This window comes from Mesoplodon bidens (genome assembly GCF_964165515.1).
Source record: "Mesoplodon bidens genome assembly, chromosome: Y".
Taxonomy (NCBI): Eukaryota; Metazoa; Chordata; class Mammalia; order Artiodactyla; family Ziphiidae; genus Mesoplodon; species Mesoplodon bidens.
Genome location: NC_138180.1, coordinates 1,897,264 through 1,920,938, shown reverse-complemented (window position 1 = coordinate 1,920,938; position 23,675 = coordinate 1,897,264). Strand labels below are relative to the sequence as shown.

Here is a 23,675-nt window from a genome sequence, read left to right as displayed (position 1 = left end):
CATTTTGTCTGTCTTTCTGTGAATAGGGTTTTCCTTCCCCAGGCTGCAGAATTGTAGTTCTCCTTGCTTCTGCTGTCTGCCCTCTGGTGGCTGAGGCTACCTAAGAGGCTTGTGCAGGCTTCCTCATGGGAGGGACAGGTGGTGGGTAGAGCTGGGTGTTGCTCTGGTGGGCAGAGCTCAGTCAAACTTTAATCTGCTTATCTGCTGATGGGTGGGGTTGTGTTCCCTCCCTGCTGGTTGTTTGGCCTTAGGCGACCTAGCACTGGAGCCTACCTGGCTCTTTGGTGGGGCTAATGGCGGACTCTGGAAGGGCTCCCACCGAGGAGTACTTCCCAGAACTTCTGCCACCAGCGTCCTTGTCCCCACGGTGAGCCACAGCCACCGCCCCTCCTGCCTCTGCAGGAGACCCTCCAACACTAGCAGGCAGGTCTGGTTCAGTCTCCTATGGGGTCACTGCTCCTTCCCCTGGGTCCCAGTGCTCACACTACTTTGTGTGTGCCCTGCAAGAGTGGAGTCTCTGTTTCCCCTAGTCCTGTCAAATTCCTGCAATCAAATCCTGCTAGCCTTCAAAGTCTGATTCTTCAGGAATTCTTCCTCCCGTTGCCGGACCCCCAGGTTGGGAAGCCTGACATTGGGCTCAGAACCTTCACTCTAGTGGGTGGACTTTGTGGTATAAGTGTTCTCCAGTTTGTGAGTCACCAGCCCAGCAATTATGGTATTTGATTTTATTGTGATTGCACCCCTCGTCATTGCAGCTTCTCCTTTGTCTTTGGATGTGGGGTATCTTTTTTGGTGAGTTCTAGTGTCTTCCGGTTGATGATTGTTCAGCAGTTAGTTGTGGTTCCGGTGCTCTCGCAAGAGGGAGTGAGTGCACATCCTGTACTCCGCCATCTTGAACCAATCTCTGAAATTAATTTCATTTAACCCTTTTTACTTGAGTTTGGATGGTGGAGGCTCTGATGGTAGTATAAAACCCCAAATTGGAGACAGTTGAAAACTGTAAGTTTCAAACTTAGTAGGAATAGTTTTGTAGCTATTATATTTGCAGCCATTACAGTTTATACTGCCTTGACGAGCAGTGAGTTATGGGCAGCAGTTCATACACACATGTGCAAATTCATGTGTATATATACTTCCAAACCAAGAGAAAATTCTTCTCTATATGAGTTTTTGTTATTGGTATGGACTAATATTTGGGGATTTCTAAGGTTTCCAGGGATTTCGGGAGCAGGGCCTCAGGGAATGTGAAAGGTTTCCTGAGCTTTTCACTTGACTCCAGTACATGATTAGAACACTCCAAAATCTGTACTTTGAAAACATTGATAATTCTATGTCTCTGTATATAATTTCCCATCAGTACTGTATAGTTTTGAGCCGGCTTTATAACACAGCTGTATGTTGCCTTATGATGTTTATTACTAACTGCTTTCATTTCATTATTTTTCATGTGTCACAGGTAAAGTTTTTACGAGTAAGCTCAGATTGAGTTTAGCCAGTGATTGATAAGCTGGCCAGCAGAATGTTCTGGATGTGGTCGAGGCACATTGTAAGTTGAAGACATGATCATTAGTAGGAAATGTACCCATTCTCCACCAGAATAGGCCTGAAGTGTTGTGTGTTTTTTTTTTTTTTCTTTAGTCTTTCCATGTCTTCTTTTCTGGATACAGGTACAGAATGAGCACATGTTGTTGGTGTACACCAGGTGGTATTTCCACCATTGACTTCCTGCAACGCTATGCATCCAAGACCCACTCCAGTGAATTTCAAACAGCTGATGAAGACCTCTGCTACTGCTTAGAATGTGTGGCGGAATACCACAAAGCAAGGGATGAATTGCCATTCTTACATAAGGTACTTTACATTAATTGGGCAGTATTTTTCAGAGCTTGATAACTAGGAAGAGAATAAATTTAAACTCTGTTGGAAGCATTCAGGGAACTGAAAACGTGATTTAAACTGTGAATGCTAATATACGTGTAGTATGTAACTCATAGCCTGGTAGATAGTAGGTGCTGAATAAATGCTTATTGATTGATGGAATTGAATTGAAATCTAAAGCAGAATTTTATAATCCTCCACTTTTAGACATTTTGATGTGAAACAGTTTCATGAAATGAAGTGACGTATGGGGTATTTTTGGGTTCATGTTTTAATGTCGTTGTGTTTGACTTTCTTAACAACCAGGTATCTGAATGGCTTGGGTTATTCTTTTATTGGCTAATAGTTCTCTTTTTCCCCTCTCTTCATTTTTTAATGTTAAGTGCTATAAATCAATAAAGACAAACATTTTTTTCATTCACAGGAACCAAAGTGAAACATATAATTTTAAATATGTGGCTTTGAATATTGGTTTATTATATTTATCTGGTGAGAAATGGAATACAGACCATAGAGTTACGTATAATAATATAGAAGAGAGGAGGGGATGATAAGTTATGAACATTTTGAGGAAAACTTTACGTTTACAAAGTTGCCTAGCGATGAAGCTAACCAATGCCTTTATGCTAAAGCTGATGTTTCAAGGTAATTACCTATGGCTGGAACATAGGAGGGAAGTCAGAGAAGGCCCAGCTTGTGTAAAGAAGCTCCAACTTCTCATTTCCTTTTCAATAGAGTATAGTTGACAGTGCTGTTGATAACAAAACTCTGCAAGAGCAATGTTGTAAACATCTCATGCTCTATGTACTCATGTTCATGTATCATAAAAGCCACTTTTATGTTCAGTGACTGTTTTCTTTAAATCTAATATAATTTTTTTTTTTTTTTTTTGGTACGCAGGCCTCTCACTGTTGTGGCCTCTCCCGTTGCTGAGCACAGGCTCCGGACGCGCAGGCTCAGCAGCCACGTCTCACGGGCCCAGCAGCTTTGCGGCATGTGGCATCTTCCCGGACCGGGGCACGAACCCGTGTCCCCTGCATCGGCAAGCGGACTCTCAACCGCTGTGCCACCAGGGAAGCCCTGGTACTTCTTTAAACTTCTGAATTTTTATGCTTAGGAAAAGGCTTTCTAGAAGGATCGTCACATCCAGTATATTTTGTTGCTAATAAGATATAAAGCACACTGCCCGTTTTTCTTTTCCTGTAGGTTTTATGGGAATTAGAAACCTCACGTCTCATAAATCACTTTGAAAAGGCCATGAAGGGAGAAATTGGAGACGATGACGAGTTACATATAGTAGACAACAATGGAGAGGCACAGCTGTTTGACCTTACTGGCCAAGACTTTAAAAATAAGCTTCGAGTTGCTCTTCTTGAAATACTGAAATATCCTTATTTGCTTTTACATGAGCGTGTTAGTGAGTATCTTGGGTGTTTCACAGTTGTATCATTTTTATATTTTAAGAATTGTAAGAATTTGGGTTTATCTATATTGAAAATCTGTTTCTTAAACATATACTTAGGATACTTTTTTTTCCAAACGTTTTATTTTGAGCATTTCCAAACCTAGAAAAGTGAATTACACAGTGAATACCATATACACACCACATAGATTGTACAGCTGCTGATATCTTGCTGTATTTGCTTCATCACATATTTATTCTTCTATCCATTCAATTAATTTTCATTCTTGGAATTTGTCTGTAGCAGGGTTTTTCATACTTGGAACTGTTGACATTTTGGACTGGATAAATCTTGGTGTGTGAGGGACATGCTGTTTATTGTAGGATGTTTAGCAGCATCCCTGCCCTCTCTCCACTAGATGCTGGTAGTGACTTGCTCTCCCCATTACCCTAGTTGTGACAAGCAAAATTGTCTCCAGATATTGCCAAACGTCCCTTGGGAGTTGGGGGTCAGGGCCAGTGGGGGACAAAATCGCCAGGTTGAGAACCACTGGTCTGTAGTAGTTTTCAGTAATCACAATGGCATAGCATATTATGTCTGCCTAGATTTTGGCCATTTATATTTGCATTTCTTAATATGAATCTCTTGAAGACATTTTCCTGATCTGTCAAATCTAACGAAATAACAGTACCTTTAAGGCACCCACTACTGTATCTAGTCCACATTCAGATTTTCCCAGTAGTTGCAAAATGTGTTTTTTGGATGATTTATTTAAATTAGAGTCCAATCAGGGACTGTGCATTTGGTTCCATTTGGTTCCATATTTCTTACATCTCTTTTAATCCAGAATAGTTTACTTTTACGTATGTGTGCACAGGTATAGATATAGTTAGATAAATAGATAGATGGATAGATAGATAGATAGATTTTTTTTTTGTCATAACTTTGACTTGCTGAGACCAGATGGTTGCCCTAAAGAATAATGTGCTTCCTGGACTTTTCTGATTTCTTCCTTGTCATGTTATTTGACTTGTTTCTCTATCCTCTGTATTTTCAGTAAATTGAAAAGTATATCTAAAGATTTATTAGATAAATCAGTTCTTTCTAAATAAATTCAAAATAACTAGATTTTTAAATTCGAACAAGTCATTTTTCAAACATTTATTAAAGAGTACCATATCCAGAAAACTATATAAGCTTGATTTTTCATAAACTAAGCATACTTGTGTAGCTGGCACCCAGGTCAGAAACAAATCATCATCAACACACCAGAAGCTCTCCTCTTACTTTTCCAGTCATTGTCCCTCCTTCCCAAAGCTAACCACTGTCACTACAATATTCTTTGAAGCTTGACAAAATAAAGTTGATTCATCTGATATGGTAAACGTATGAGTCTATTCAGTATACTTTTGAAAGAGTGATGAAGAAATTTCCATGAAGCAACAGGGATTAAGATAGTGCTGGTACAGATAGACTCATGGAGCAGTGTAGAGACTCCAGAAGTAAACCGAATATATTTGGGGAATATACTCTTTGCTGATGATAGCATTTCAAACCACTGGAGAAAATGGATTACTCAGTAACTGAGAGTAGGACAAAATAGCCATTTGTGGGGCAAAGCTGATTTTATCCCTGGGGTACAAGATAAAGTCCTCATGGATCAAAATGTAAAATGCTAATGGAATTGGACCTATAGCCATACTTCTAAGAAGGTGCTCTCTGGAGATAATTATGCCCAGTGTGAAAAAAGATGTTTGTACTAGGAAAGTCAGAGCAATTCATAGGCACACACTATGATCAACCTACCGGTCTTTCAGCAGCTAAATATCATTCCTACATTTACAGCATTTTTATGCCTCAGTTTAAAAAAAAAAGGAGCAACTTTTCATTTACTTACAGAGCAACTGAAGGAGCCAAATTTAGGGAATCTTGATACGTTGATAAGATTTATGTCTTATGTTTACTGCCTTATTTTTTCTATTTAGATGAATTATGCGTTGAAGCACTTTGCCGGATGGAACAAGCTAACTGCTCCTTTCAGGTTTTTGACAAACATCCAGGGATCTATTTGTTTTTGGTCCATCCCAATGAAATGGTGAGTGTGAGTGTTAGGCAGTGGAAGAGGGGATATTTTATTTTTGCACCTATATTACAGATAACTATAATAGAGGTTTTTGATGTGTACTTTGTTTAAAATATTTGCCAAAGTTATTCTCTTGTTGTTGTAACATTACTGTAGTTCAGGAGGGGGTGCTGGGGGGCTCAAAGAAGAGGGTTAAAAGAGTAGGGAAACAGTTCTGACAGGTGATGCTTCAGTTTAAAAGACAAATGAGGGAATAATCTGAACTTTCAGTGTGTTGACCTGAACTAACGAAGAAGGAGAGTTCTCTCTTGCTTTTCTTGCTTGCCTGCCCCGCTCCAAGCACATGGAAATACCAGTTAAAACACTTGAAATAATTATTTTGCTAATAGATGAGATTTTTAACAGGTGATGGGGTAGAGGGGAGAACAAGGAGATTCAGTTCTTAGGTGCCAAACAGGAAGAGGAACATGAGAATCAGAACAGTAGGTAGACAGAAGCAGAGAGCAACACCAGAGGCTTGGAACCTGACTTTGAGCTGATTGCTCGAGTTTGAGGACTTAACATCATGTGGCGAGGCAGCGTGTGCAGTAGGACCTGTGCACATTGGCCTCTAGAACTGAGTTACAACGTTAAGACAATAGCCACGAAGGGTTGCTCTGCCAATAGAAGGATAGTAAAGAGGCTTTTTTTTTAAGTGGCGAAGAAAGAACACGGTAATGGGGTTTCCAGTCAGAATGGTGGTGAATTTCTGTCTCCTTTGTGCCAAACCCAAACAATGATAGAAAAGAATTCAAAAAGTGGAATTCTAAAAGGTATAGTCCCACTTTTTAAAGGGTAAATGTTTCTTTGGACCAGTAATGGAACAGAAATACAAAGTGATACATGGTGGAAACCTGTATGTCGGCCTGGGTGGCTGTAGGTAGCAGGGGACTGAGTTTGTGCATGATAATAAGAATTACAAGTCTACTCCAGGCAAGGGTAGAACCAGAGTCGAGGCCTGTGCTTAAAATAAGGGTGGGGCTTTCCTGCCTGTGAAAGAAGACTGACAGAAAGTACAGCCAGCTGCTCTCCGGGACTGGCTTTCTTAAAGCTGCAAAGCAGTAGAGGAAGCAGGTCCAGCTGAGCAACCAGGACCTGGGCCAAGCACTTGCAGACTGGGTGACTGGGTCTGCAGGGCCAGGAATGACTGTATTCTTCATTATATATGTGTTTTTGTAGGTGAGGAAACTGAGTCAGGAGACTTAACCACAGTTACACAGGCTAGTATGGTGACTGGGATTTGTATATAGGCAGCCTGATCCAGAGCCCTAATGCTTTTTTTAAAGTTTTTATTTGAAAATACTTTAAAATTTTCAGAAAATTCTCAAAAATAAAAAAAGTAGAAAACACCTGTATATTCTTTAGCTGTATTCACCAATTACTAATGTTTCACTCCATTTGTTCTATCATTTGCTTTCAGTTAACTACAAAGCTGTTTGTTTTCTGACCATTTGAGAGTAGGTTGCATGTATCATAGCCTTTTGCCCCTAAATACTTCAGTGTATATTTCCTAAGAATAAGTATATTCTCACAATATTATAAACTTCAGTGACTTTAACATTGACACAGTAAGGTCTGTTTTCCAGTTGTGTCGTGTGATCCAGTGTACTTTGTAGCATTTTCCCCCTGTACTCCAGTATCCAGACCAGGATCAGGATTTACATGTAGTTGTGTTACATTAGTCTCCCTTAATCTGTAACATTTCCGCAGCCTATCTTTGTCTTTTATGACAATTACATTTCTGAAGAATAGTCATTTCTGCCTCCCTCCCATTTACAAAAAATAGAATGCTTTTCATTTTGGGTTTGTCTGATGCTTGCGCATGGTTAGGCTTCGGTTATACGTTCCAACTGGAAAACTACATAAGTGAAGGATGTTATGTCCTTCTCAGGCTGTCAGATATACGGCATGCCATATCATCCGGCCTCTCATGGTGATGTTAATTTTGATCATCTAGTTGAGGTGTTGTCCAGTTTCTTCACTGTACAATGTCTATTTCTTAAGTACTCTAAGATCACATAAATACCTTACTCCTCACCAAAATGTTCTCCTAAATTTAGCATTACCTGATGGTTCTTCCCTGAGCCAGTTTTTCTAAGATTGCAAAATAGTTTCAACCCCAGCACTTTACACGTTTTACCAGTCAGCACTTGACATTGATTATACTATAATCAAGAGCCATTTTCCCTGCTCTTCATTTATTCATCTGTTTATCATAAGTTATAGACTCATTGATTCCTTTGTATTTTTTTTCGATAGCTTAAAATCCATTACTTAATTATGTTGGCATAGAGCCCATTCTTTTGTCCACTAGTTCTATGTTTTGCAAACTTTTCTGCCCATAACCTAAGTAAAAATATTCTTCATCGAGTTCACACACATATAGACGTACGTGACCTAAACATTTCACAAAACAGTACTTACTGTTACTATGAAGGAAGCCCACTGATTTTTTAAAAAAAAATTTATTTAGTTTTTAAGGTTGGTTGTGATCACTAAATTCAGTTTGTAGTGCAGAATAAATTTAAAATCACTTCCCTATGCTATATCGCCATGTAGAGGTGACCTTTGATTTCTTCTGAGGTTTCTCTTTTCATTTTTCCTTTTTTAACTTTCTATTATGGAACATTACAAACATACAAAAATAGATTGGTGTAGTGAACCCCCATATATCCATCACTGTGCTTCATCTGTTATCAATATGTGGTCAATATTCTACTCCTGTTTAGTTACCGCAAATCTTAGACATCAGAGCATTTCATCCATAAAATACTTTAGTTCGTGTATCAAAAAGGTAAGTGCTCTTTAAAAAGAACAATTACATCGACACACTTATAATAATAATAATAATATATTTCTAGTCAGTATTTGAGTGGAAGTTACTCTCTCAAAAATGCTTTATCAGGGTTAGATCAAATCAGGATCAAGTAAGGTTCACATGTCGCATTCCAGTTGACCCTTGAGCAACAGGGGTTTGAACTGCATGGGTCCTCTTATACACAGATCCTTTTTAATAGCATGTAGTATAGTACTACACAGTTCGAGGTTAGTTGAATCCATGATGCAGAACCAGGATATGGAGGGCTGCCAACTATGTTATATTCGAATTATATTAGTGTATTCAACTACGCAGAGGGTAGGTGCCCCTAACCCTTGTGTGTTGTTCAAAGTTCAATTGTAATTAGTATCTTCCGTCTTTTTTTTTTTCTGTCATCATGGACCTTTTGGTTTATTTCCTTTAAATGTCTGAAAATCATGTATTTTTCCTAAAGTACTTTATTCTATATGATAGTTTTTTTCTTCCAGTTTTATTGAGGTATAATTGACATACAGCACTGTATAAGTTTAAGATATACGGTGCAATGATTTTTTTAAAGTATTTGATGTATCTTGTGTCCTCTGTAATCTGTAGAGAATCTTATTTTAACTGTATTCTTTCTGTAGACAATTGTGTGTTAAATGAAGTAATGAATGTGTTACACTTTTAGGTTTCACGTTGGGCTATCCTGACAGCAAGAAACTTGGGGAAAGTGAACAGAGATGATTATTATGACTTACAGGAGGTTTTGACTTGCCTGTTTAAAGTTATTGAGTTGGGGCTTTTCGAAAGTCCAGACATTGATACTTCTTCTGTCCTTGAGAAGGGTAAACTGATTCTTCTGCCTTCACACATGTATGATACTGCCAACTACAAAAACTATTGGTTAGGTGAGTATTGTTCCTACACACATATAATTAGTATTTTCCAATATTTCTTACGATTATCCTGCAAGGGAAGGGATCTCTTCTGGTAATCTGATCAAAATTGCTAAATAAAGGATTTCATAGTTCACAATTCTTGTTCTGTCATTAAATTGACTATTACAACATCTTGTCTTTAAACATTTCTTATCCTAGAAATCATCTGTGTAAGAGGTACATTTTCAAGTATGGCAAATAGATCTTTTATTTAAGGCAGTATTAGATGTTACCGTATTAGCACAGCAGCTGAACTTAATAGGGTTTTGATCTCTTGAAACAGAGGTTTAATACCTCTTTTCCCATCTGTAAAATATTTCCTGGGAGAAAGCGATACTAACTTTGGTTTTCATCAAGTTGTATATTGACTTAAAGTAGTTCTGTCCTACTTCATTGATTCAGAGTCTTACAGTCATGTGTATATTTGGCAGTGACTGGTACTTGAAATATAGTGATCTTAAAATTTAAGGGGTCTTTGATATTATGAGATGCAAATTGTGTGGTAGTCATTTTGGAAATGGTTTTCTAACCAGGTTCGTGCCATTTTCCCTTTTTATTCAGTCTAAAGTTCTGTTCTTAGGAGGAGGAGTTGTATATGAATATCTCAGACTTCAATGTCTGAGGCACTGGATACTGTTTGGTTTCATCTTACTGTCTTGTTATTCTTTTTGCCAACTAAACTGGAGAAGACATTAGAACAGTTTTATTTAATCAATTCAAGAAAACTATACGTGATCTTACAGGTATCTGCATGTTGCTGACCATTCTTGAGGAGCAAACCATGGATTCACTGTTGTTGGGCTCAAACAAACAGAATGATTTTATGCAATCAATACTTCACGCCATGGAGAGGCAATCAGATGGTAATAAACTTTATTTGCTGACTATTGTGATGATGGTGCACTTTGAAAATACTAGTGTCACTGTAAGAACTTGGGTGTATGATGTGGAGGAAAGAAAGAATGACCGTTTTATGGTTTTGGTCACAGAGTCAGAATTTTTAATTGGAAAGGACCTTTAGAGTTTAACTCAGCACGTTACTTTCATAAAAGAAGAAACTGAAGCCCAAGGAAGTTAACTTACTTTTGAAAAAAATAATTAATTAATTTTTGGCTGTGTTGTGTCTTTGTTGCTGTGCATGGGCTTTCTCTAGTTGCAGCGAGTGGAGTCTACAGATTCCTTCTTTAACATCTTTATTGGAGTATAATTTCTTTACAATGGTTTGCTAGTTTCTGCTGTATAACAAAGTGAATCAGCTACACATATACATATATCCCCATGTCCCCTCCCTCTTGCGTCTCCCTTCCACACCCCCATCCCACCCATCTAGGTGGTCACAGAGCACCAAGCGGATCTCCCTGTGCTCTGTGGCTTCTTCCCACTAGCTATTTTACATGTGGTAGTCCATGCCACTCTCTCACTTCGTCCCAGCTTACCCTTCCCTCTCCCCGTGTCCTCACGTCCATTCTCTATGTCTGCATCTTTATTCCTGTCCTACCCCTGGGTTCTTCAGAACTTTTTTTTTAAATTCCATATGTAAGTGTTAGCGTACAGTATTTGTTTTTCTCTTTCTGACTTACTTCACTCTGTACCACAGACTCTGGGTCCACCTACCTCACTACAAATAACTCGATTTCGTTTCTTTTTTATGGCTGAGTAATATTCCATTGTATGTATAGCCACATCTTTATCTATTCATCTGTCGATGGACACTTGGGTTGCTTCCATGTCCTGGCTCTTGTAAATAAAGCTGCAGTGAACATTGTGGTACATGACTGTTTTTGGATTATGGTTTTCTCAGGGTATATGCCCAGGAGTGGAATTTCTGGGTCGTATGGTAGTTCTATTTTTCGTTTCTTAAGGAACCTCCATACTGCTCTCCATAGTGGCTGTATCAATTTACATTCCTACCAATAGTGCAAGAGGGCTCCCTTTTCTCCACACCATCGCCAGCATTTGTTGTTTGTAGATTTTTTGGTGATGGCCATTCTGACTGGTGTGAGGTGACACCTCATTGTAGTTTTGATTTGCACTGCTCTAATGATTAGTGGTGTTGAGCATCCTTTCATGTGTTTGTTGGCAAACTGTATATCTTCTTTGGAGAAATGTCTGTTTAGGGCTTCTGCCCATTTTTGGATGGGGTTGTTTATTTTTTTGATATTGAGGTGCATGAGCTGCTTGTAAATTTTGGAGATTAATCATTTGTCTGTTGCTTCATTTGCAAATATTTTCTCCCATTCTGAGGGTTGTCTTTTCATCTTGTTTATATTTTCCATTGCTGTGCAAAAGCTTTGAAGTTTCATTAGGTCTCATTTGTTTGTTTTTATTTCCATGTCTCTAGGCGGTGGGTCAAAAAGGGTCTTTTATGTCATAGAGTGTTCTGCCTATGTTGTGGCAGGCGGATTCTTTACCACTTCACCACCAGGGAAGTCCCCTCTTTAAGAAACATTCCATAATTGTCTTCACCTAACTAATGACTTTCTTCCTTATTTGAGAGCTTCCTAGACATAAGACAGCTTCAGTAGAGGATAAAAAAGTATATGAGCAGTTCTACACGAACGACTATGATAAAAAAAAAAAGTAGACTCTAAGAGCCCTGAGGGAAATAAAGCAGAAAGTTCTAAGGTTGACAGTAATTGGGTGAGTTAGAGCACTTGCCTCCTAAGAATACTGCGGAAGATGACAGGTGGTGCTAACAGTGAAGCCATTCTGGTTCTCACTTGGAAAAAGCCAGCTATCTGTTTTTTTCTGTAGGTGGTGTATCTTTATGTGAGTGTCAAAAATAAATCTGGAAAGAAAGAGTAAGATCTTACAGATGCTTGACTGAGGGCTTCTAATTTCCTTAGAAGACATTAAGGAGCAAGTGAAGGTCTTTGAGCAGGGCAGTGTTTTGCCCCTGCATGTAGAGAAGAGGGGAAGGACCGGGCATAAGAGTGTGTGAGTAATGGGAATTCCTGCCAGTTGGATGGAATGGAGATAACAACAAAGCCTTGTTGAGAATGGATGGATAAAGAGTATGTATCTCTGCTTATCCAGTGGATGAGGGGTTCAGTCCTTTATTCCAACTGAATGACACACACAATTCAGGATTTCTCATATCATGGACTTTGTTTAGATCTGAAAATACCAAGTTTTTCTTTCTCTCCCTTTTTTTTTTCTACTTTACCTCTGTTATTTATTGAAGGATGGGAGTATAAAGGTCTGGAAGAAGCAGAGGAGGAACGATTCTTTCAGGTTGGCAAATAGGGTGAGAAAGTTGAGTTTATCTGGACTATCTCAGTTTGTTCCACACAACAAGATTTCTTAACAGAGGTGTATTGCTTTAAAAAAAAAAATGCAGACATTATTTAAAAGTTTGCCAGGTTTCTAAAACCTGTAGTTGACAACACTTTACTTTAAATTACTTCCTGCTTTGCTTTCAGTTTTGTTGCTACCCAGGTAAAGAATGCTTAATTCTCAATATATTTTAGTCCCTTTCTCTAATTGTGTTGTAATTTGGCAAATTACTCCATTGTGTTTCAGATGATAGTGTGGATCCTTTCTGGCCAGCGTTACACTGTTTCATGGTGATTCTGGATCGTCTTGGATCTAAGGTCTGGGGTCAACTGATTGATCCTATTGAGGCATTTCAAACCATTATCAACAATGTGAGCTACAGGAAAGAGATCCAGAACATACGGAACAGCTCTGTGAGGTTCGTTCAGTTCCTGTGTCAGGATTTCCAACAATCTGTATGAGGAAGTCTACTATAATTGACTTTAACAGTAGGATTTTTCTCTTCTTTTTACCCTTCATTTCAGTAATTTCTATTTGTTCTTAATATTTAAGGACCAAGTCAGAACCGGAGTCATATTTAGATGATATGGTGACTTGCAGCCAGATGGTATACAATTATAACCCTGAAAAGACCAAAAAGGTATAAAACATTTTGAGAATTCAGATGATATTGTATTGCCTTTATATTGTATAGTCAGTGTTTTACGTGGTTAGTTGCATTGCTGATTTTATGATATGTAGCTATTCTGAATCAACTGTTGCATAAAACAGTTTCTGATTGAACAGTAGCTCATGAGGAAAAATGGTCTGTAATGAGAGCATGCACAGTTTGAGAGATTAATTTTTAAGTACATTTTGGAAGGGTAGAACATTTATGGCATGAGGGAGATAAATCACGTGACTAGAAATCGAAACCAACTGAAGGAAAGAGGTCCAGAGTACATGGAGGTTTTGTAAATTTAACCTTTTCATGAAAGCTTCACCTCAAAATTGGACTGTTTTCAATTTCTTGGGGGTCCATATATGTACATCAACACAGGAAAGTTGAGCAGTGTATTTTCTTGTTGGCAACTTTTGTGTTAAACCTGTCATGAATGGTGCTTGTTTATCTGAATGTCAGTATCTCTTTCATTTTAGGATTCAGGGTGGAGATCAGCCATTTGCCCAGATTATTGTCCTAACATGTATGAAGAAATGGAAACATTAGCTAATGTGCTTCAGTCAGATATCGGTCAAGACATGCGTGTTCATAACAGCACGTTTCTGTGGTTCATCCCCTTTGTGCAGTCCCTCATGGATCTTAAGGATCTGGGTGTGGCTTATATAGTGGAGGTTATTCATCATCTGCATTCTGAAGTCAAAGACGTCCTCAACCAGACGGACGCCGTGTGTGACACAGTCACTGAGTTTTTCCTTCTGATTTTGGTGTCAGTGATTGAACTGCATAGAAATAAAAAGTGTTTGCATTTGCTGTGGGTTAGTTCCCAGCAGTGGGTGGAAGCCATCGTAAAATGTGCCAAGCTTCCCACCACCGCGTTTGCTCGGAGTTCTGAGAAGTCATCTGGAAACTGCTCCAAAGGCACAACAATGATATCTCTGTCACTGCATTCAGTGCCATCTAACTCTGTACAACTTGCTTGTGTGCAGCTGATCAGAAGTCTCCTTAAAGAAGGCTATCAGCTTGGGCAGCAGACTCTTTGTAAGCGATTCTGGGATAAGCTCAACTTATACCTACGAGGAAATATATCTTTAGGTTGGCAGTTGACTAGTCAGGAAACCCATGAGTTACAAACTTGTTTAAAGCAAATTATTAGAAACATAAAATTCAAAGTGCCTCAGTGTAGCACTTCTGTGGATCTGACTCCTCCATGTAAAACACCTCCTGCATCTTACAATAAAGAAGAAAGTGAACAAACAGGGAAGAAGTCTAAAAAACAAAGGCACTGTCTGGAAAACTCCAGCCCAACATTCTCTAAAGAACCGATGAAAGCTGATGCATGTGAAGTGAAAGAGAGTATTTTCAGCAAGGCACATAATGCCATAGAAGAGGATAATGAGCAAACTTATCTAAAAGATTTGAAACTCAAAGACCATCTCTCAGCTGAGTTGTGCTTGAAGCCGAGTAGTAAAAGGCTTGTGAATGAAAGAGCTCGAGGCCAAGTTAAAATAAGTACAGGGAAGCATATGTCTGTAAAAGAGAATTCCTCATATACCCCACAGAATTGTACTTCAAGAAATGGTCCAGAAAAGGTATTTGACAGAGGAATAATCACATCAACAGGTTTGTTGACTGATTCTAGCAATGACTCTCTGGAAAAAGTGTCCACATCAGATGAGGATTTATCTTTAAAGGATGATGCTCTTGGCAAAACCTCAAAAGCAAAAACTAAGGCACATAAAGATGAAATCTGTGCTAAGTTATTGCATGTAATGAAAAAGCAAGACAGGAAAAGTACCACTTTAGAGGAAAACCTGACTGTATCTAGCATTGAAAGTTTCTGTTCAAAGAAAGATACAGGAGCTCAGAAAGGAGATGGCTTCATACACAATCTCTCTTTAGGCCCTAATGGTGTTCTGGATGATAAAAATGGACAACAAAAACCTGAAAACAGTTTACTGCTGAAAAAGAAACAAGTACAGGAAGAAGAGTTGGGCATTTTCTCCACCCCTGATATCAGTTGTCAAATACTAGAATGTCATGTTGGTAATAAAGATTTGGTCTCATTCACAGAAATGACCAATATTTTTGTGGAGAAAACACCTCCCTTTAAAGATCCTGTGACTGGACTTGAATCAAGAGATATGGGAATTAGCAAGAGTACTGTTGAGTTTTCTTCTGATTTAAGAGAACAGGTCCTTAGCATCAGTCCTAAGTCTGACCCTTTAACAGATTCTCAGATAGACAGCGACCTCCACATACTATCTTTAATAGCTCAAGCCAGTGTTACTAAGTTCCCATCAGGTTCAACCCAAAGAAGTTTATCCCAGCTACAAAGAAAAGTTAAAGATGATAGAAGATGTTTGACAGCCAACCAAAATAGTGTCAGGGAAACCTGCTCTGGACACGTCATTATTATTTCAGAATCTGATGAAGATGATGATGATGATGAAAGAATTGTGGGTTTTAAGAAACACATTAAACAGGGTAAGACATGCATTGAGAAAGGATGTCCAGAGCATCATACTTCAATAGCTAACACAAATGTGGAACAGAATGTAATAAAGGAAGAAAATACAAGGTCCCTTTTGCGGTTTGAGGAATCGGATTCTCATTTTTTTGAGTTTGAAAGTCCATGTGAAGTGTTTTCAGTTCGGCAAGATCAGAGACCAGACAACAAGAATTCAGTTCAAGAGAATGAAGAGAATTCGTGCTTGACTCATGTAGAGGATATCACAGATGATTGGGGTTATGGTCCAGCTTATGTACCTGAAGAGGTCATTAAAAAAGCAGCAGAGGCAGCTTTGAAGGAGGGAGAACCTGAATCCAACAGTGACATAGAGGAGGATAATATATTTTTAACACAATGTGATCCAGAAGATATGGATTTATGTTCACAAATGGAGAAAGAGAATGATGAACTCATTGAAGTAGTTCATGGAAAAGATACAGTCCAGGTAGAAGAAGATTCTGTGAGTCGGCCTCAGTTGGAATCTTGGAGTAGCACAAAATGTAAATACAAAGATTGTGTGGAAACACTGGAAAACCAGGGTGAATACTGTTCCAAACACTCTGAAGCTAAAGCAGCAGATGAAGATACATTTCGTAGACCTGGCTTGCCTCTCTCTTCATCTAAACCTTCGAGACCTCCCACTGCTAAGATATTTACCTCCAGTAGTACTTCACGAATTGCTGGTCTTTACAAGTCTTTGGTAAATACGTCAGCGCTCTTACCAACTCTGCAAAATAAGTCAAGTGGGGTACAATCTGCTTTGAAAGTACCACAGCCAGTCTCTGTGGTGTCTCAGAAGCCAGTGGCTGAAATGAAGGGTTTGTGCAACGTTCTCCAGTCTCATACTCCAAATAATTCCAACAGGCAAGGCTACAAAGTTCCATTTTGTGAAAACAGATCTTTTTCACCTTCCTCTCCGGTAAACGTTTTCTTGTCAGCACAGTCCATCTCTGACACCTTCGTTAAAGAGGTCTTAAAATGGAAATACGCAATGTTTGTGGACTTTGATCAGTGCGGACCCCCTTCAACTCTTTGTCAGTCCATCACAAGACCTGTGCCTGTGAGATTTCAAGATGGTAGAGATTATTTTAATGTGTTTTTCCCTTTGATGATCCTGAATACTTTTGAAACTGTAAGTATATGTTCTAATCGTATACCTTCAGACTTTGAAATTACGTTTCTTTACCATGCTGAGTACGGCTAAAATAACTGATCGCATTTTGATTTAGATGTAGCTTGTAGATTTCATGTTGAACAGACATTGTGCCCCACACTGTTCTAGATGCCGGTGATACAGAGGAAACCCTTAAACTCTGCCCTTCTGGAGCTTACAGACACAATTCAGAGTGCTAGTTTACCAAGTCCAGAGGTGGCACAGGAGGAGGAAACGTTTTTCGGTGTAAAATAAGGGAAGACTTCTCAGAGGACATAGTCTCTCATCTGCGTTTATTTTTTTGAAAAGTAGTGTAAACCTTTACTGAAGTTTTCTTGAGGAGGTAGCAAAGGGCAAGTTACACTGGTCAGCACAAAGCAGTAAATCCCAAATTTCTCATCTGTCTTCCCAACTTCTTAGGCCTCATAGCAGCCTTTAGCTGCCCCCCTACCCCAACACATCCCATTCTGGTTCTTCTCTCTTTCTTACTGCCTGACTGGGATTGCCAAGAAAAATATAGGATTCCCAGTTAAATTTGAACCTCAGAAAAACAGTAATTCTTTAGTGTAAACATCCACCTGCACTTTGAAGGATGTTTTTGGTGTTCTCACAGCAGGTCGATTTTTCCTTTTTTTCAAATTGGTTAAAAAACAAAAACCCAAAAGGTGAGTGTGCAACAAGACTCTTCAAAACCAAGAGCACTGAGGTAAATACCCACGTATTCAGTCAGCAGATCCTCGGGTGCCTGATACTTGCCCAGTACTATCACAGACCTGGCGGGGGTAAAGTGGTGAACACGACAGACAAGGCCTCTGCCTTCTGGGAATGATCATTTCAGATCGGGACAAAAGGCTCTAGAGTGCTCTAGAATGATCTAGAACAAAAGGGAGCAGGCACTTGAGACTGAAAGGTGAGACGGCCTCTGTGAGCGATGGTATTCACACCGAGACCAGAGTGAGCAGAAGGAGTTGGCCATAGGAAGTATATCGCAGGCAGAGAGACTGCAAAGATCCAGCTTAGAATTGTTAAAGGCAAAGGAGATGTACTGCACAAAGAGGCAAGTTGGTGTCAATTTATGCCCTAAATTTCAGCCATTGTCGTAAGAATTATTTTACTAGTGTTTCAGAACCATTAGAAACAACTAACTGATAAAGGCTCTTCAGTCTCTCTCCTTAAGAACAATGTGAAATAGTATTACAAGAATGATTTTCTTACCTTACAAAATCGTTAGTTCAGTGAACAGTGTATACAGTTAAATAAGCTGGGGAATATACAGAGATTTTCTTCATCTTGGAGCTTATTTTTTTCTTGAACGTTTATCCTTTCCAGAAAACACTAAATTGCTTAGAGGCCATTCATAGCCCTTAAATTTAGGACACATTTGTGATTTTATTTTTCCCTTAGTTCAGAAGTATTTATATGTTTATCTTTAAGATTTCTTCCTTCAGGACATTTCTGTAGCCAGAACCTTTTCAAAACAGAATGAGCACAAGTTCCGTTTGTATATACACAAAGTTTAAGATAGTCAAATACTTGTGGAAGGCCCATTATTAAAAAAAAAAAAAATCAGCCACTCTCACCTCCCCAAGTAATTATTTTTGATCCTTGAGGGATCCTTTTGTTATTTACTTCCATATTTCTAAATAACATGCCACTATTTTGACTTGTTAATTTTTCAGTACTAGACATTTTCTGTAATTACCCACTACAGGAAGTACCCTCTCTTCCCAGCCCTGTGTTCACACACACCTCTCCTGTTTTCCCATCCTCACTATGGAGTAGTCTTGTAATTTTTAGGTCAGTATTTGTTATTATTTTGACGATATAAAAGGTGTCCACTGGGCTTCCCTGGTGGCGCAGTGGTTGAGAATCTGCCTGCTAATGCAGGGGTCACAGGTTCGAGCCCTGGTCTGGGAGGATCCCACGTGCCGTGGAGCAGCTATGCCCGTGAGCCACAAGTACTGAGCCTGCGTGTCTGGAGCCTGTGCTCCCCAACTAGAGAGGCTGCGATAGTGAGAGGCCCACGCACTGCGATGAAGAGTAGCCCCCGCTTGCCGCAACTAGAGAAAGCCCTCGCACAGAAACGAAGACCCAACACAGCAAAAATAAATTAATTTAAACAAAAGAGAATAAGGTCTTTGAATTAAAAACAAAAGTGTCCGCGACTAAGTCATGTGGTAGTTGTAACTACTTTTCGTTTCCGACTCTTTGCTTTCTCTGGATTTATTGTTTACTTAATTTTCTATGTACTTATTACTAATTTAGCTTCAGGCTGTCTCTTGGATGTTTAGGTCTCTCAGTATGATCAGGCACATCAGATAGTTGATAAATTTCATCTTCTTGGTTTAGGATGGTTAACCTGAAATGCTCACCATCCTCATCCTAGGGCTTGCATTTCCTTCTTTCCTGTGTTGGATCTTTGTCTCCTGTACCCAGGGTTGTCTGTTTTTGTCACCCTCTCATTTTAGTAAGGCACATCCTTCAAGCTTCCTGAGAAAAGAATGTGTAGGAGATAAATTTTGAAACTTTGCATGTCTTAAAATTTCTTTCTATTTTGCCATCTCTGTCTTTGTTGTTGTCATCGTCATTCTCCTTCCTTGGAGACTTTCTCAGCGTCCAAGTCTATTGAAAAAAATTTTGAGCATATTTTTAGTTTCACAGTACTCTTGTCCTCTCATTATTCCTTTTTATAGGATTGTGTGCTTTCTTCATGTGCACAGTATTTTTTACTACCTGAAGTTAATTAATGATAAGTTTAAAGTTAGTTGAAAGTTTTCTTCTCTTTTCATTGTCCCTGTTTTCCCAGTTGCTTTTTTCCTATTCATTTTAGTGTCTACAGACCTTTCATGTTAACTCCTTTCTTCACATGTCTAATGATTTTTGTTGGTTTACTCACATTTAAGAACAGGATACTAACAAGCAGATGGGAGCATTGTTCATAATAGCCAAAAGTTGTAAACAGCCGAGATGTCCATCAGGAGATGAATGGGTAAACAAAACATGGTATATGCCTACAATGGAATATTAGTCTACTATTAAAAGGAATGACCCGTTCTATGTACTTTTACCTGTTCTTTGATGAGCCTGGAAAATATTATGCTAAGTGAAAGAAGCCAGGTACAGAAGGCCACACATTGTGTAATTCCATTTATATGAATTTTCCAGAATAGGCACATCCGTAGAGACAGAAAGTGGATTAGTAGTCGCCAGGGGATGGGTGAGGGAGGGGTGTGGGAATTAGGACTGACTGCTAATAGGTATAAGGCTTGTTTGGGGATGGTGGGAATGTTCTGGAATTAGATAATGGTGATGGTTACACAAAATAGTGAATGTACTAAAAACACACTGTAGTGTGCACACTTTAAAGTGGTGAATTTTATATTGTGAACTATATCTCAACTTTTTAATGCTATAAGAAAAGAGGATGCATTTAAATAATGACAGGTCAAAAGAGATGCTTAGGAAAAGAGATACTTTTACTAAAATGGTCCTTTATTATTTGCACTGTGGAAGTCAAATGTGATCTGAAGGACACCATCACATGGTGAAATCCAAATTAGTTTCATTCTTTATATTAAGATTACATGCTTAGGTATAGTTATAATCTATATTTTGTTACATGTAAGATTTTAAAACCGATTAGAAGCTCTGAGTGAAAGGGATAGGCTTGTTGACCATTTGGCATTTTATTGGGAAGCCTCATCGCCACCCTCATGTCACTGTTTTTAGTCTTTTCTTTTCCCCTCTTAGTGAGGTCAGATTTCCCCAAGAAGAATCTTCAGATCGATTGCCTGGAAAGCATAGGCTTGATGGGGAGCTGACTGTGGGGTGAGGGTGGGGGCAGAGGGAAAGGTCCAGGCATTCAGTATCTAAATATTTGCTTAATTCCCTGTTTAAAAATTATTTTATTTTATTTTTAAAATTATTTTATTTATTTTTGGCTGTGTTGGGTCTTCGTTGCTGCACGTGGGCTTTTCCCTAGTTGTGGCGAGGGCTTCAGTAGTTGTGGCTCAAAGACTCCAGAGCGCAGGCTCAGTAGTTGTAGTGCATGGGCTTAGTTGCTCCACGGCACGTGGGATCTTCCCAGACCAGGGATAGAACCCGTGGACCCTGCATTGGCAGGCAGATGCCTAACCACTGTACCACCAGGGACGCCCCCCCCCACCTTTTTTTTTTTTTTTTAAGTACAGTATCCCCTCTCTATCTGCTGCCCCACAGGCAGAGACGGTCACACTTTATAGAAGTGAAACCACTCTAGCTTTTTGCTAGGAACAGGGATGGGCAGTCTCCCTTCAGCCCTCCTCCTCCTAGAGGTGTATGTCAGACACTTCCTTCTTAGAGTTCAGCTTCTTGGACTTGCTGAGTTAGTTAACCATTCATCCATCTGCTTACCAGCTTCCCAGATTTTGATACTCTTGCCTCGTCTTCTGTTCTCTTCATCCTAATGAATTAATCCTGTTGTGAAAAATCCCTTGGGTGTTTTAGTGGGGTTTCAGGGGAATGAAAGGAAATGCCTGTGTTCAATCTGTCATCTTTACCATGAAGTTTTATCTTGTTCTTTTTTTCTTATTTTTGCAATCTTGTTCTTTTTCTTTAACCATGTAGTGAAACAGCATTGTTTTAGCATTTCTAGTTTATATAGGCCAACATTTATTAATGGTATTATTAATATACCTTGATTCCTTTTTTTTTTTCCCACTGTAACGTGTGGCTTGTGGGATCTTAGTTGCCTGACCAGGGATTGAACCTGGGCCCTCAGCAGTGAAAGCACTAACAACTGAACTGCCAGAGAATTCTCAGATACCTTGATTACTTTTAATGTTTATTCTTTCTTATAAGCCAGAGACTGTGGCATCAACCACAGTCTTGGGCCAAGGCTTCTTATCCTCATTTGGATGTAATTTGACTTCATAATATTGTTTGTTAATGGAATGCTGAAGTGTGTTTAGAGTCCTTTGACAGAAATGTGGTTGGTATCCTATTTAGGACATGAAACGCAGTGTTTGGTTATCCAGTTCTTATGTCTTATTGCAGGTGGAATGCAATGACATTGCGTAGAATTATCCCTTGCCCCAAAGGGCAAACGAGCAAATTCAACTTTTAGAAATATGAGTCTCTTGAATAAAAAAAAAATCCCACAGGACTCAGAGGCAAAAAGTATACAAGTCAATTTTCACAGCAAAGTAAAGGAGCTGTTACAGTGGAGGATTCCTGGACTGAATGTCAATATTATGACATAGTATGAGTCTGTTTCGTGTTTGGTAATTGCAATCATTGTTGCTTTTGTTGTGGTCATCCATTTGCAATGCTTGGTGTCAGTTTATTTATCTCTTGTAAAAATAAAATACAGTGTGTGGGGGGAAAAAAGAAATATGAGTCTTTTGTGCACTGATGTGACTGATAGAGGATATATTAGTTTTTAATCCTTACGTTTAACACACAAAAATATTAGATAAATGTGCACTATTTTGACAGGGACCAATTGTTTTGGTCAGTTTTGGCAAATACTCTATTTTCTTAAAGTTTTGGTTTGCTGGCTCTGTCTGCAGTCCCCTTCGGTTACCTGTGTGTGCATGCACGTGTATGCAGAGTGTAATTGGCAGCTGCTTTTTAGGTTGTGTAGACAAGGAGCAGGCAGAAAGGGGGCCCTTCTGGAGTACCAGCTGTGATTCTTAGTGCCCACACCCCTTATAGGGAGAGTGCACCATTTTTAGCTAATTTCCTGTTATAATTTGTTCTGTGAAGGAAACAAAACAGGTTGATATGATGAGCGACATTGGGAGGCTGCTTTTGAGATCGGGCTGAGAGCCAGGAGAGGAGGGTTTTGTGCAGAGGAGGGGGGAGGGTCAAGACTATAATGCTTTGAAGTAGGCCTAACTGAGCATATGTGAGCAAAGAGATTAGGCTGATGTGACTGGAGTGAGGTAACTTAGAGGTAAAGGGAAATGAAGTAAGATTGCAGAAATCGGTCAAGAGCTGGATGGTATACAACCCTGTAAGTGCAGGTTGGGGTTTCATTCTCAGTACAGTGAGAAGATGTTGGAGGATTTTTAGTTGGTTGGTGTTTAGGCTGGGGGAGTAGCAATATGTAATAGTTTACTTTTTTGTTTTAAAGAAAACATTCTTAGTTGCTCATTAGAGAATAACTGTAGAAAGGTAAGCATAGATGCAGTAGACCTGTCGGGGGCTATTATAATAGCCCAGGAGAAAGATGATGGTAGCTTGATCTAGGTGGTAGCTATGGAAATAAAGAGAAGTGAATTCATTGGGCGTAAATTTTGGAGATAGTACTCAGTACTTATCTTTTTTAAATATATATAGAAATTTATGTGATTCATTTTTGGCTGGGTTGGGTCTTGGTTGATGCACACAGGCTTTCTCTAGTTGCAGCGAGCTAGAGAACCTCTGCATAGCATCCCCCATTATCAACATCCCCTACCAATGTAGTACATTTGTACAACTGATGAACCTACATTGACACGTCATTACCACCCAGAGTCCATAGTTTTCATTAGGGTTCACGCTTGATTTGTATATTCTAAGGGTTTGGACAAACGTATAATGACATGTATCAGTCCTTTAATATCAGCGTACTTTCACTGCCCTAAAAATCCTCTCTGCTCTGCCTGTTCACCCCTCCACAGTCTCAACCCTGGCAATCACTCATCCTTTTACTGTCTCCATAGTTTGCTTTCTCCAGCATGTCAAATAGTTGGAATCACACAGTATGTAGCCTTTCCAGATTGTCTTCTTTCACTTAGTAATGTGCATTTCAGGTCCTTCTGTGTCTTTTCATGGCTTCATAGCTCATTTCTTTTTAGCACTAAATAATATTCCATTGTCTGGTTGTACCATAGTTGGTTTATCCGTTCACCCACTGAAGGGCATCTTGGTTGCTTCCAAGTTTAGGCAGTTATGAATAAAGCTGCTATAAA

The 23,675-nt window shown here is 39.2% G+C and overlaps 1 protein-coding gene across 1 annotated transcript in view; it reads left to right on the top strand.

Annotated features, from left to right (window-relative positions):
• Nucleotides 1–1,360: 1,360 nt before the first annotated feature.
• LOC308609753 (putative helicase senataxin) overlaps nucleotides 1,361–23,675 on the top strand; it is a 61,937-nt gene continuing 39,622 nt past the window's right edge. The window contains exons 1-8 of the mRNA XM_081223464.1: nucleotides 1,361–1,851; nucleotides 3,085–3,295; nucleotides 5,267–5,376; nucleotides 8,892–9,111; nucleotides 9,885–10,004; nucleotides 12,664–12,835; nucleotides 12,970–13,057; nucleotides 13,555–16,719. Of these exons, the coding sequence (XP_081079590.1) occupies nucleotides 1,675–1,851; nucleotides 3,085–3,295; nucleotides 5,267–5,376; nucleotides 8,892–9,111; nucleotides 9,885–10,004; nucleotides 12,664–12,835; nucleotides 12,970–13,057; nucleotides 13,555–16,719 (4,263 nt within the window). The 5' untranslated portion in view covers nucleotides 1,361–1,674. The remainder of the gene's footprint in view (nucleotides 1,852–3,084; nucleotides 3,296–5,266; nucleotides 5,377–8,891; nucleotides 9,112–9,884; nucleotides 10,005–12,663; nucleotides 12,836–12,969; nucleotides 13,058–13,554; nucleotides 16,720–23,675) is intronic.